This window comes from Sinocyclocheilus grahami, unplaced genomic scaffold (assembly GCF_001515645.1).
Source record: "Sinocyclocheilus grahami isolate Dianchi unplaced genomic scaffold, SAMN03320097.WGS_v1.1 scaffold31.1, whole genome shotgun sequence".
In the NCBI taxonomy this organism is placed as follows: domain Eukaryota; kingdom Metazoa; phylum Chordata; class Actinopteri; order Cypriniformes; family Cyprinidae; genus Sinocyclocheilus; species Sinocyclocheilus grahami.
In genome coordinates this window covers 641,551-653,990 of record NW_015505210.1, presented here as the reverse complement: position 1 = coordinate 653,990, position 12,440 = coordinate 641,551, and the positions used below count along the sequence as shown (strand labels likewise).

General features: G+C 39.3%; 1 protein-coding gene across 3 annotated transcripts; it reads left to right on the top strand.

Moving 5' to 3' along the window:
- Positions 1-3,946: 3,946 nt before the first annotated feature.
- LOC107573489 (hyaluronidase-4-like) lies at positions 3,947-12,403 on the top strand. 3 transcript variants are annotated; one of them, XM_016259939.1, is made up of 4 exons: positions 3,947-4,152; positions 8,139-9,130; positions 9,642-9,728; positions 11,803-12,403. In XM_016259939.1, the coding sequence occupies exons 2-4, from the start codon at positions 8,177-8,179 to the stop codon at positions 12,271-12,273; spliced, it is 1,512 nt and encodes a 503-aa protein (XP_016115425.1). In that variant the 5' UTR covers positions 3,947-4,152; positions 8,139-8,176; the 3' UTR covers positions 12,274-12,403. The 3 variants fall into 3 exon arrangements, with proteins under 3 accessions (XP_016115425.1, XP_016115409.1, XP_016115417.1); XM_016259923.1 differs by having other exon boundaries at positions 9,639-9,728; XM_016259931.1 differs by lacking the exon at positions 3,947-4,152 and adding an exon at positions 6,851-7,091 and having other exon boundaries at positions 9,639-9,728.
- The last annotated feature ends 37 nt before the right edge of the window (positions 12,404-12,440 follow it).

The window sequence follows — 12,440 nt, the reverse complement described above, 5'->3', positions numbered from 1 at the left end:
AATGCATGTTGTAAATCTTATTGTTAACAGTTTGATCTGGCTTCAAATTTTAATCAAAATCTTGACCAGATCTACCACTGAAATGACACCGTTCTCTCTGGTGATGTATGCTGGTTTTCCAATCAATTTGTCAGCTTGAACCCAGCCCCTTTCTCACATTCGACCTCAGGCTTGCATTCAGATCTCCCTCCATCCAATCAACAATCAATGGATAGAACCAAGTCTCTTATATTTCTTTCAATCATCCGTTTCACTTGGATGTATGTCACAATATGAAAGAAAAGCTGCCGCTACTTCCATTTTTTCACAGCAAAGCAATAATTAATCTTTGCAAAATGTCATGCATGTGCTTTAATTCGACTCAAATATAATAAGTCCAGTTTTTGCAAAGTCAGACTAACAAATCTAGGATTGTAGTTTAGCTTCATCCAACAACATGGCTTCAGTGTTGTGCGCAAGCTACTTTGAAAGACACGAAACATGTCTTTAATCCTTTAATTTAATCCTTATTTAATTAAATAAGCACTCACTATACACTAAAAAATGCTAGGTTGTTTCAACCCAATGTTGGGTCAAATATGGACTAACCCAACTCTTGGGTTAAAAAGCCAATTTAAAAATGTAACCAAATTTTAACCCAACAGTTGGGTTAGTCCATATTTGACCCAACATTGGGTTGAAACAACCCAGCATTTTTGTCAAAACATTTTCAAAGTTCAAATTAAGACCTCTGACTTTTGATTGCAGACAAATCTAAAAACTGTTTGATACACTTGTTAAGATCTCTTCTGAAACTCTCGAGCAGATAAAGATAAATAGAATATCAAATAGTGACTTTTCTTCACTTATTGCTGTCTAGGAGAAACACTTGAGGTACTAAGATCTCATTTGCAAGGTTTCTTTCTTATGTGGAGAGAGAAAGCAAACGTGTGAGGGAGAGTCTTGAAGCGTATGTTCCTGAATGGTCCACTGCCAGAAAAACAGCTCCTTAACCACTTGGTCTGGCAAGCAGCCCTGAGGTCTGGAATCTGATGACTGCGCTCGACTATACCTCACTGGTTTCTCTATAGTTCTGCAGAACCCACTCGTTCGGCATCAGTATTAACCCTGCTTTCCAGCTTTCATTCACCCAAACACTCTTTACAGAATCATAATTTGATCATCTCCTTTTATTAGCTAGAGATTTAGATCCAAATCAAGCCCTTCAAGGCTAATATAATAGCCACATGTGGTGATTCAGTTTCTCAACGTTAAAACATCTCACAGGGTTTACTGTACAAAGAGGCTAACATAGATTAAAACCAGACCAGAATAAGAGGAAGTAAATGAGTTAAAACAGAGGGTTTCACCAGTTGAATTTTCAGTTTGACCAGATAGTTAGAAAAAGTGCAACTTCTTGGACTTCAGTATGTTTACACTTGCAGTTATAATGGAGCTACATTGTTTTTTTGCTTGACCGAGCTACAGTCTTCACATGTCTGTTCAAGTATACAAGACAAAATGACTCATTGAATATTTGAAGAATCAAAATGAGCACAATGGAGAGGCCAGCTGTAGACTGATTAGCATGCAAACCTGCTGGATAAAGCCAAGCTACAATCACATTTAGATCTGTTTGTCTGACATCCCCCCCCCCCCCCCCCCCCCCAAAAAAAAACAGACAAGTCAAACTATACCAGCCTGCTGGTCGTACCCTAGGAATAGATCTGCTCTGTTTGTTAAAGGCACAAGAGGTCAGGCAAATGAACACGCTCTCCAATGATCCAAAGTGCTGGCCCAACACGACCTTCTCATTCCCTCAACTGTGGGAATGTGGTTTTCTATTGAAGCACGCCAACTTCCTCAGCCTTCCTCCACCTCATCTCCCGCCGCTGAATAAACTCATCTTGAATAAATTCATTTTCACTTTGACTGCACTATGAGGAGGCCGGACAGTGGCAGAACACAGCATCTGGCACCCAATGGATCTAAAGTAGCTTTTCTTGGTGTGTTGGTGGTCCTGGATAGTCATGATGACATTTTATTTTCCTGAATAAGCCGTTTCCCACATAAAGACCAGGTCAAAACATTTTGTGCTGGTGTTTTCTGTCCAATCTAAAATCTAGAGCTCTTTTGTTAATTGGGTTAATAAGTCTAGGCATTCAAGATGAGGAAAATGTTTTTATCACTTTAAAAATGTGGTGTAACCATAGAGTCATTAAATTAAACTTTTCTTGAAAACTGTATACAAGTTTTCAAATGCATATGAAATCAACATGAATGCAACTAGTATAAGAACTTCATATGTTTAAGCTAGATTTTTCCTGTACTGTCTTATACATCACAGACCCAATCATTATTGGTATCTTTTATTATAAAAACAAAGGGACCATGCATAAGTGAAGAGTGCAAGGCTTTTAGTTAGAAAATTGTATACACCAAGACAACATGCCTCCACTACCCCTACGCACTGACCTAGACCCTATCATTATACTGAACGCCTTACATAGCAGGTAACTTGGTGACTGTTGGCTGTCAACAAGCGAACCTCCTCATGCTCGGATAACAACACAAAATTGCTACAAGAGCTAGCAAGTTTCTATCATGATTCCAGACACCAATTGAATAGTCACACTTATTTAAGAAAAACAACTACCATTCCAGACCTGATGTAATGGTTTCGGTGAGAATTCAGACTTTGTTTGAGAAAGATAATAGGCATCCCCTGTTTATCTCAGTTGCAAGCCAGGGATCTTAAGGAACCCCATAAATGTAGAGACAGCTGCACCACAGGACTCATGCATCACAGGTCTTTAAATTAGGAATGTTTTAGAGAAAAATTTGCTAACAAAGTTAGCGACTATAACTTTCACATGGTAATTTAAAACGGTTTGCCATAGGAATGCAACTAATGCTTCCAGAGATCACACCATGGATATTTGCAATTAGATTGTATTCCGTTTCCAACCAAAACTGGGGTCATGTATTTAGGCATGGAAAAATGTAAATGTGTGAACATAAATGCATAATTCTCATGGTAAAGACCAGGAAAATCATAATACTGAGTCATTTCACAACAAAACTACGTTGGATAAACACCTTGAGATGAAATAAAATAAAGTTAATGCCAGTCTGTTTGCCAATCCATTCCATTTCCTGTAAGATCCAGTTTATTAATTTTTTTAATTACTTATTTATTTAGTTTTATCCACCACTCTGTTTAGCAAGTGCATTCGTTAAGGATGCAATGTTAATAAAATTCAGGCCAGTAATTATTTCCATTGCCAATATTAAAATTCTATAATATTATTTTGTCTACAGAAACTACAAATATGACACTAAAACAAGACATTTTAAATGCTAAAATGTGAATTTAGGAATCACAACATAATAATTTTGTTACTAAATTTTTTATTTTTTTTAATTAACATTAATTGAAATGTAGACGATGGCTCTAAGAGAAAGAGGAAGAATCTAAACGGAAAAGCGGTTTTAATTTTATTTGCTTGCTTGCTTGTTTGGTGCCTATTTTAGGTATCCCCACCTCCATTTAATCCCTGGATGTATAATGTTTTGTGTTTATTTATAGCCACTAGTTATATTTCTTGGCAAATGTTTACTTTACAGCCACAAAAGACAGTGACTAAGAGACAAAAACAAGACAATCACAGGCCACAAGGGACAGTAACTCAAGCAGGAAAAACGCTCCCGGAGCTTCAACAAGGCCTGGATGCATCTAGTGTATTAAAATCCCTTGTGAACACAGCCAGGTGATTGGAGGATGACGAACCCGGCTAATGCTGAGTGATGTGGATGAGGGTAAGATGCTGTGCACGGTGTCTAGAGGATCAAATGTGCACACACACACTCAAGCAAATGTACTTTCACATACACACTCACTCAATGGGATTTAGACTGGAGTCCTCCCTCCCTCCTTCCCTACTCTAATCGCAGTGTTGTGGTTTTCTCGCTGTGGCTCTGTGGTCGTTTTCTCCTCCCTCTCAGGAAACTCTCTGTTTCTCTCTCTCTTCGCTGTGTACAGTATATAAGTAAGCAGTGGGTAGGCTTTTCAGCAGACAGAGAAAAACTATGCTAGAGTACTGTAGATGTAGAGAGGTGTGTGTAGTGCATCATCAGCCATATGTGACTGAAGCAGCGGCGTGGGATCTACAGGTGAGTGACTTCTAATTACTGTGACTCAAAATGTTATATATACACACACACTTCATATGACCCTGTTGACATCAGCACACTCTCAAAACAAAGAGCATGACAAAAGTAGGCACATTCCATCTTCTTATAGCATTTCTAAAATTGTTGTCTGTGTTGTTCTCAGTTAAGTATATTCTGTAATTCATTGTTTTCTTTCCTGCACATACTTTGTATCCAGACATCAGTGAATGTTTTTGAATGACTGTTGTAGCATACTTTGAGTTGAGTTAACTTGTGTGAAAAATTTGATTTTTTTTTAATGTGTTGTGTCTTGGAAATATAAAGCTATCAAAGAGCAATATTTGCCCCCTTTCGATAGGAAACTATAGGGGTTTCGAAGACCTTTAAATATGGATGCACAATACTTGGGTACCAAATGCGTTATCAGCCAGTATTAGAGGTTTTAAAATGTATCGGTATCATTTAATCATGCTCAATACCTGTATTTTTTACCTTTGCCATCATTTAACACTTATGTAATGTAAATATTTGAACACACTCTTGAAAATCACTGTTAAACGCAATCTTTAGCAAATCTCAAAATGTCAATTTTTCAAACGGTACATTATGCCTAAATTGAAAACAGTATAAACCGTACACATTTTAATATAGTAAAAATACATTTAATACAAAATAAATGTAAGAATTTGTACATTTACATATACCTTTAATACAAATTTTAAATAAAATTAGTATAGAGCCGTTATCGGTTGTCTGTCAAAATATGAAAATAATTATCAACCACAATTTTAGTATGAATGCATTCTGAAGTGTAGATATATCACTAATAGTGTAAAGGGGATTTTCAACAGTGTTGTGTCTATTTTGAATGGTAAAGTTGTAGGGCAAGACCTCTCCGCAAAGGAAATCAAATTAAAGAAAACCCAATTAGCTCATTCCAAATATATGTGTTCCTCAAAGGGTTTAATTTAAAGTTTACTGTCAGGAAATGTGCCGTAGCACCACTGAGGTCTTTGAACTGTGGCTCTGTAAATATTTTGAAGTTATTTAATCAGATGAGATTACACACTCCCGGATAAAAAGCTTCTCTTGGGTGACAGCCAATGATGCTGGAGAAATTGACAGCCTCTAATGTCAACGTTTCCCAGGAGCCCATGATCCCTGTGAAGGCCTCTTGTGGTATATGGTAAAAGCGTAGTGTCATTATACCATTTCATTGTCAGCAGTACACAAAGGTAGCTTTAGAAGTTGCTTATTGTGTCAGCAGTGCCCAAAATACAATTCTTTGATCTTGAAGAGATCACTTATTATCCTTACTACCTAAGAGAAAACAAGCCACCTCAAACCAAAACACGCTCTCAGATTAACCTGACATAGAACTCTGTGTGATTAAGATTCTCTTTTTAAGGTTTTGTTTACCATTCAAGCATCAAACGCAGCAATAAATAACCAAATTAGACCTCTTATATCAGTGATCTCTTTGTGTGTGATCCTTGGATTCCAGTGACTCTGAGGAAAGATCAAATAGAAAATATCAGTAATGACAACAAAAGCTACGGATGTTAAAGAATATTATCTTATTTCATTTGAGGCAAACAAATGATTAAATAGCAACACTTGCCTCACGTCATCCTCAGAGCCACAGATATTAAACCACACATCTTCTGAGGAGCCCTGAGGTTCCTTTATGGCAATTCAAGGAACCTTTCTGTCTCCTGTTGTAAATCTGTCTCAGTCAGATGTTCCCAATTTGGATCAAATTCACATTTGGATGGGACTGAATGAAGTCGCATCGAAATCCAAGCATCAGGTCGACTCCATGCCTTTTGTGGCTTCTTTGAAGCCGTCGCCTAAAAGTTTTCTGTAAAAACCACTCTCACTAAGCCACATGTATCTTAATTATTGCCAGAGAATGTAAGGGTTTGAGGAAGCTCAAAGATAAATAAATATAAAAGTACAGGCACAATCACGTCAATTCTTCAGAAAAATTCATCACCTCAAAAAAAGTGTTTTCATTGACAGCTAACCCTAAAGCTTTGTGGTAAGTTTTATTCATTCCCCCCACTTGAATTCTCTCGCATACTTAAGACATAATCACACGTGGGATCCTTCCTCTTCTCCATTTTTAACAACCTCTGTCACAAGCCCCTTCTGGATTACAGTATTATAAGTAAAGCCTTTTATACATGATCAGTGTTTGAATGTATTCTATGCACAAATGTCGTGAAGATCATCTGTAAAGCTCGCTGCAAAGCAGAGGTCTTATTATGCAGGAAGTGGTTTAATTCTTCCCCCTCATGGCACTGGCTTGGCGCCAGTCCTAGGGGAAAAAGGAGCTACGGCACTCTCAGCCAAGATCTTTCCACTCAATAACACAACCACCATGGGGCTCCACAATTTGCCTTCATCCGCAACATTCCACGCCATACCTAATTTTTCAACCTCTGATTTAGCACATGACTGGCATTAATAACCTCCCAATACATGTGTAACTGCCATGGTTACTAATGATTGGTTCCATGCCTTATTCTATGAGAAATCAGAGATTCCTGATTATCCAGTACTAAAGAACATCCTGTAACATTTTAAAGCAAACTTGGACCACAATTTTCACATTTTTCCCAATTCACCACGTAATGATGAAGTCAGATGAGAGGTTTAGGGTACTGTACTTTGCAGTAGACCTAAAAGTGTTTGGACACTTGAGAGTATCTGACTTTACAGATCTACTAAAATTCACCTTAACACCAGCTGGTAAAAATCATTGTATAACTCAGAAAAGTGTTAGAAAAAGTATTTGTTTGCAGATGCCAGTTGGTTATATCTAATGCAATGAAATGCATACCCCTTTACCTTTGTCTTGTTTTTTAATGCTCTAGCATGCAGATAGGTCATCTGGCGAGGACAGCTATGATTATGGCTATGTGGGCGCCACACTGGTGAGAGTATGTGGCTGGATTTGGCCATTACCCTTGTGGTTAACTGCTGGTTTGACTAATGACTGCAACCCCCAAAGTAACATTTGACTCATAATCAAACCAAGCTGAAGAACAAAATGTTATGTTTATGCTTGACCTCTCCCTACTTTGTACAGTTAACTTGGCTTAAGACTTTGTACAAAGGGCCTCACATCCGTCTTAAAGATGAACACCTTAACCATTTTATACAATATCTACTGAGTCAGTACAAAAATACTTGTATTTCTTGACTGTCTCTACTGTATATGTTCATTCAGTTGCAAAGTTTTCAGAAGTCAGTTTTACAAGCTACTTCATTTTAGCCAAATTTTACTTTACAATCAGTCATAATTGCATTTTCCTTGCTAAGAATAAACATTCAATGTTTGCACTGAACTTAGAATAAAATTAAAATTAGCTTTAACGTGCATTTAAGACATAATTTAGAATTAAAAACTGATACTACTGCAAACAATTCAGTGCATGTTATTCTTAAGAAACAATATTTGTCCTCATAAGATTTCCATAATTTAACGACTTTCTCTGTCTCTGAAAATACTTTTTCACTTAAATCATCTGGGTTGCAGTGTCTACTGACAACCAAATAGCTATTTAGCTACTATTTTAACAAACTTGTATTCATGTTTGGCATCTAAAGTTTGTGGTATGAAACTTTTCACAATCCAATCAATTCCCAATTGATAAAATCAAGTCCAGACTCCCATCCTATATATTGATTAATTGAATATCCCATTTTACACTGACTACAACTACATTAATTAATTTGTTTATGAATGCCATTTTATATTTACTTTAAACTATTGTTTAACATACGAGCTAGCAGTTGCTAAATCAGCAGATCATGGTTAACAAGTTCATGGTTTCAAATCGTGCATGAACTGATAAAATATCTACCTTGAACGCAAGTCGCATTGGATAAATCATGTTAAATGTAAATGTACCAGTTATTGTGCAAATATTATATAACTCTGTGTGCTACTTACCTCATTTCTTTTTTGTCCATCACAGGATGATTGACAGTTGCCTGTTCCGAGTCACATAGCAGAATGCCCGGTGTGCCCTGCGGGGCCTTGCAACACCACACTGTGCCCATAGCCTGTGCCATCATCTGTTCCTGGCTGTTGATCCTGGTCCATTCTGCCTTTTGCCAGAAACCTGCAAAGCTGCCTCTGGTGGGCCGCAAGCCTTTCCTGGCAGCCTGGAATGCTCCATTGGATATGTGTACGTTGAAGTACAATATCAACGTCAGCCTTGAACTTTTCCATATCAGCGGCAGTCCACGAGCCGTCCACACGGGCCAGAATGTCACCATCTTCTATGCCAACCGCCTGGGTTACTACCCTTTCTACAACGAGCAAGGGGTTCCCATCAACGGAGGCCTACCTCAGAACAGCAGCCTTGAAGCACATCTTCACAAAGCCCGAAAAGACATAGCACACTTCATCCCTTCTGAAGATTTCCGTGGCCTGGCTGTGATCGACTGGGAGTTCTGGCGGCCACAGTGGAATCGTAACTGGCACAAAAAAGACATTTACCGACAGCGTTCACGAGAGCTGATTGCACAGGCCTACCTTAATGTGACCGAAGAACAGGTGGAAGAGCTGGCACGCTTGCGCTTCGAGAAGAGTGCCATGGAGTTCATGCAGGGCACGCTGAAGCTTGTTACACAAACTCGTCCGCACGGACTCTGGGGTTTTTATCTTTACCCTGACTGTCACAATTACAATGTACATGCACACAACTACAGCGGCACATGCCCCCTACAGGAGAGCCAGCGTAATGACCAGCTGTTTTGGTTGTGGAACAGCAGCACTGCCTTCTTCCCAGCCCTCGCTATACGCAAAGGCCACATGGACAGCATTCTCAATCTGCACTTCTCACAGAACAGGGTACTGGAGTCGCTGCGACTGGCCTCCCTTACCTCATTGCCTTATGAGCTGCCTACATTTGTATACACACGCTTGGGGTATAGAGACGAGGCCATGGCTTTTCTGACCCAGGTAGGAACATATATTCAATCAGAAATCTAAATATAACAAAATGTACTTTGGAGAAACATACATAAGTCCCCGATACAATTTTATTGTACATGCAGTCAACCTTCCCAAAGACAAATCTCTGTGTTAAATGTTCAAAAACAAATGATGATGATAACACTTGTATAATTTTCTAACATTGCTGGAGGGTCAGTGTCCTGCAGAGCTCCAACACACTTTCCTGGAGGTTTCTAGTGCACCTGAAGACCTTGATTAGCTGGTTCAGGTGTGTTTAATTGGGGTTGGAGATAACCCCTGCAGGACTGTGGCCCTCCAGGTACAGGTTTGGACACCCCTGTTCTTTACACACAAACTTTGAGTCAAAAATCAAGAGCTCCCTCTTGTGGTCCAGAAAAAAACACTATAATAATTTCAGTAGAACTATTTAATGTTTTACGAAACTTTGTCAGTAAACGTACATTTTAATGATACATATTTACATTAATTTCTTTCATTCATTTTCATTTCACAGAAGGACTTGATACATACAATAGGAGAAAGCGCTGCTTTGGGTGCTGCAGGATTTGTCATTTGGGGAGATCTTAACCTTACTTCTTCAAGGGTGAGATTTTTACACCTGAAATATCTTGAAATTTGTTCATAGGTACCTTCTTCCACAATGATACTTGTCTCATTGGTCAAGACTGATGTGTTTATTAGTTACAAATCTGCTTCAAGGAGAAAATTCCTAGATTTTCAAGGGATTTTCAAGCTTTTCCTCCTAAGGCAGAGGTCCTCAACCCTGCTTATGGAGACCCACTGTCCTGCAGAGTTTAGCTCCAAATCTAATCACACACACACACCGACCTAAACCAGCTAGTCAAGGTGTTCATGATGACTTGAAAATTGCAGGCAGGTGTTTCGGAATAACAAAATATACAGCTAATTTTGAAAGGTGATTAAGCTAATTTAGACATTTACTCTGTAATCATGACAAAGCTGCTTGTTTTCACACTTTTTTTATTAAAGGGGTCATATGATGCGATTTAAATTTTTCCTTTCTCTTTGGAGTGTTACAAGCTCTTGGTGCATAAAGAAGATCTGTAAAGTTGCAAAGACTAAAGTCTCAAATCCAAAGAGATATTCTTTATAAAAGTTAAGGGTTAACCACGCCTACCTAAAACGGCTCGTTCTAACATGCCCCCACATATCTACCTCACTATGTGGGAAGATTTGCATAACGCCGCCCAAATGTTCACGCAAAGAAAGAAGGTGTAACTTTTATTCTCACTGTAGTATTGTTGCCGCTGCCGCCATGTCGTGAAGATGCTGTGTGCTTCGTTGTGAAAGCGAAACTACTTTGTTTGGTGTTCCAAAAGAGGACGATATCCGCTTCGTCATGCCTGGAGCTGATCTGTGCTGGTCGCTGAGGGAATACATCAACGCCGGATCGGCTTTCACCGTGGACGAAGCGGAGTCCAGCCCGGGGTCGTCACATGTGGTTGCCGCTCCTTCGTCAAAACCGTTCTCGACCCCGCCGCCTCTGCTCACTCTAATCCGGCCTCAGCTCACGCTAAGCTGCGGTTTCCGGTCACGCTAGGCTGCCGTGTTTTTCATTGTGAAAGCGAAACTACTTTGTTTGGTCTTCCAAAAGAGGACATGACTACAAATCAGTGGTTAAGTTGTATTTACAACACTGTTTCAGAACAGTTTAACCCAAATATCCAGATGTGTGCAGCACATTTTAAGAAGGATTGTTTACTGATCCTGGGAGAGTAGACTACAATGCCGGCTGTTCTGACTCACAGACTGCAAGTACATATTCATTTAAAGGATTTGCCACTGATGATTCAAACGCGAGTTTTGGGCAGTGTAGAGTAGCACTTGTTGTTTGTAATTTCTCAGATCACAAATGCAGACAGGGTTTTATGTTTACGTGGCGCGATGCAAGGCAACGTGTAAAAAGACAGTATGAGTCATTATAATCAGTAATTATGTGCCCACTGGATGCAACAAATGCCTTGTTTGTAATGGGTTTTAATGTTTTTCTCTCGTCGCTCCGGCCGGACACGGCATCAACAGTATGTGAGGAGCCTAACATTTCCTTCACACGCTTGAGTTATTCGGCCAATCACAATGCACTGGATAGCTGGCCAATCACAGCACACCTCGCTTTTCAGACCGATAAGCTTTGTAAAAATCGGCGTGTTTCAAAAAGGCGGGGCATAGAGGAGAAACAATAATGTACAGTATGTGGAAAATAATGTGTTTTTTAACTTTAAACTGCATAAACACATTTCATTACACCAAATACACAAAATAATGTTCTTTTTAGCAGCATCATATGACCCCTTTAACAGAAACTGGGATCACTGATACAGTACATTAATTTAAACACAATTAATTTTGTGATTCTAGAAGTTACCAGAACCATATGTTTTTCAATAAAAAACCTCTTAAGGAGACCACCATATTTTGGGGTTCATGGAATCAAAAAGTCTGAAAACCCGTTATAGATATTTTCTGTACCAAAATGCTAAAGGTCACCAGATACAATGATCGTAATACAATGTGACATTTACATTGATTTCTGGTTCAATACAGAATGCATTAATAAACAAAGAAAAGTTTGCACTAGGTTTCCTGTAGTTTAATGCCACAGTTTTAACTTACTGTAACTTCCTGTGTCCCCTCAGCACAATTGTTCTAAAGTGAAGGCATTTCTGAACTATAGACTGGGTCAATACATCACTAACGTTACGCAGGCAGCAGAAATTTGTAGCGACTTACTGTGTCAGACCAATGGTCGCTGTGTCCGTAGAGACCCACAGGCACCACACTACCTGCACCTGAGCCGCGGCAACTATCGGATCCTGTCTAATCGGAATGGCACCTTCACTGTGATCGGACAGCAAACTAAGAACGAGCGCCAGATGCTGGCCGACAGGTTCCGCTGTCACTGTTACCAGGGGTATGAGGGAGAGCGCTGTGATAGCATAGAGCCGGAGGAGACAGAGGAGGACAACATGATAAAAGAGGATGTGGAGGAGGAGGAGAAAAAGATGGAATCAGAGGACTACCAAGACATAAGGGATACTGCTGTGCCTTTACAAAATGCCTTCATCCTGACTGCTCTTCTCCTCTTGTTGAACTTCAATTCTATTTAGAGGTGAAGTGTGTATTTTCTGCACCACTAACATAATCGGATGGAACTGCCAAAACAACAATAATCATTTTCAAACAGGTTTCCCAAACACTCCTCCTGTCTTCTATTGGTTAAACAAACAGATAGCCCCCCCCCCCCCCCCCCCCACCCACAAAAATTTTTTAATTC

Bases quoted from the DNA above. Each gene is read 5' to 3' on its own strand.
- LOC107573489 (XM_016259923.1), top strand. From the start codon at position 8,177: ATGCCCGGTGTGCCCTGCGGGGCCTTGCAACACCACACTGTGCCCATA. The intron at 9,131-9,638 runs GTAGGAACATAT...TTCATTTCACAG, and splicing joins CCATGGCTTTTCTGACCCAG to AAGGACTTGATACATACAAT. The intron at 9,729-11,802 runs GTGAGATTTTTA...GTGTCCCCTCAG, and splicing joins TTAACCTTACTTCTTCAAGG to CACAATTGTTCTAAAGTGAA.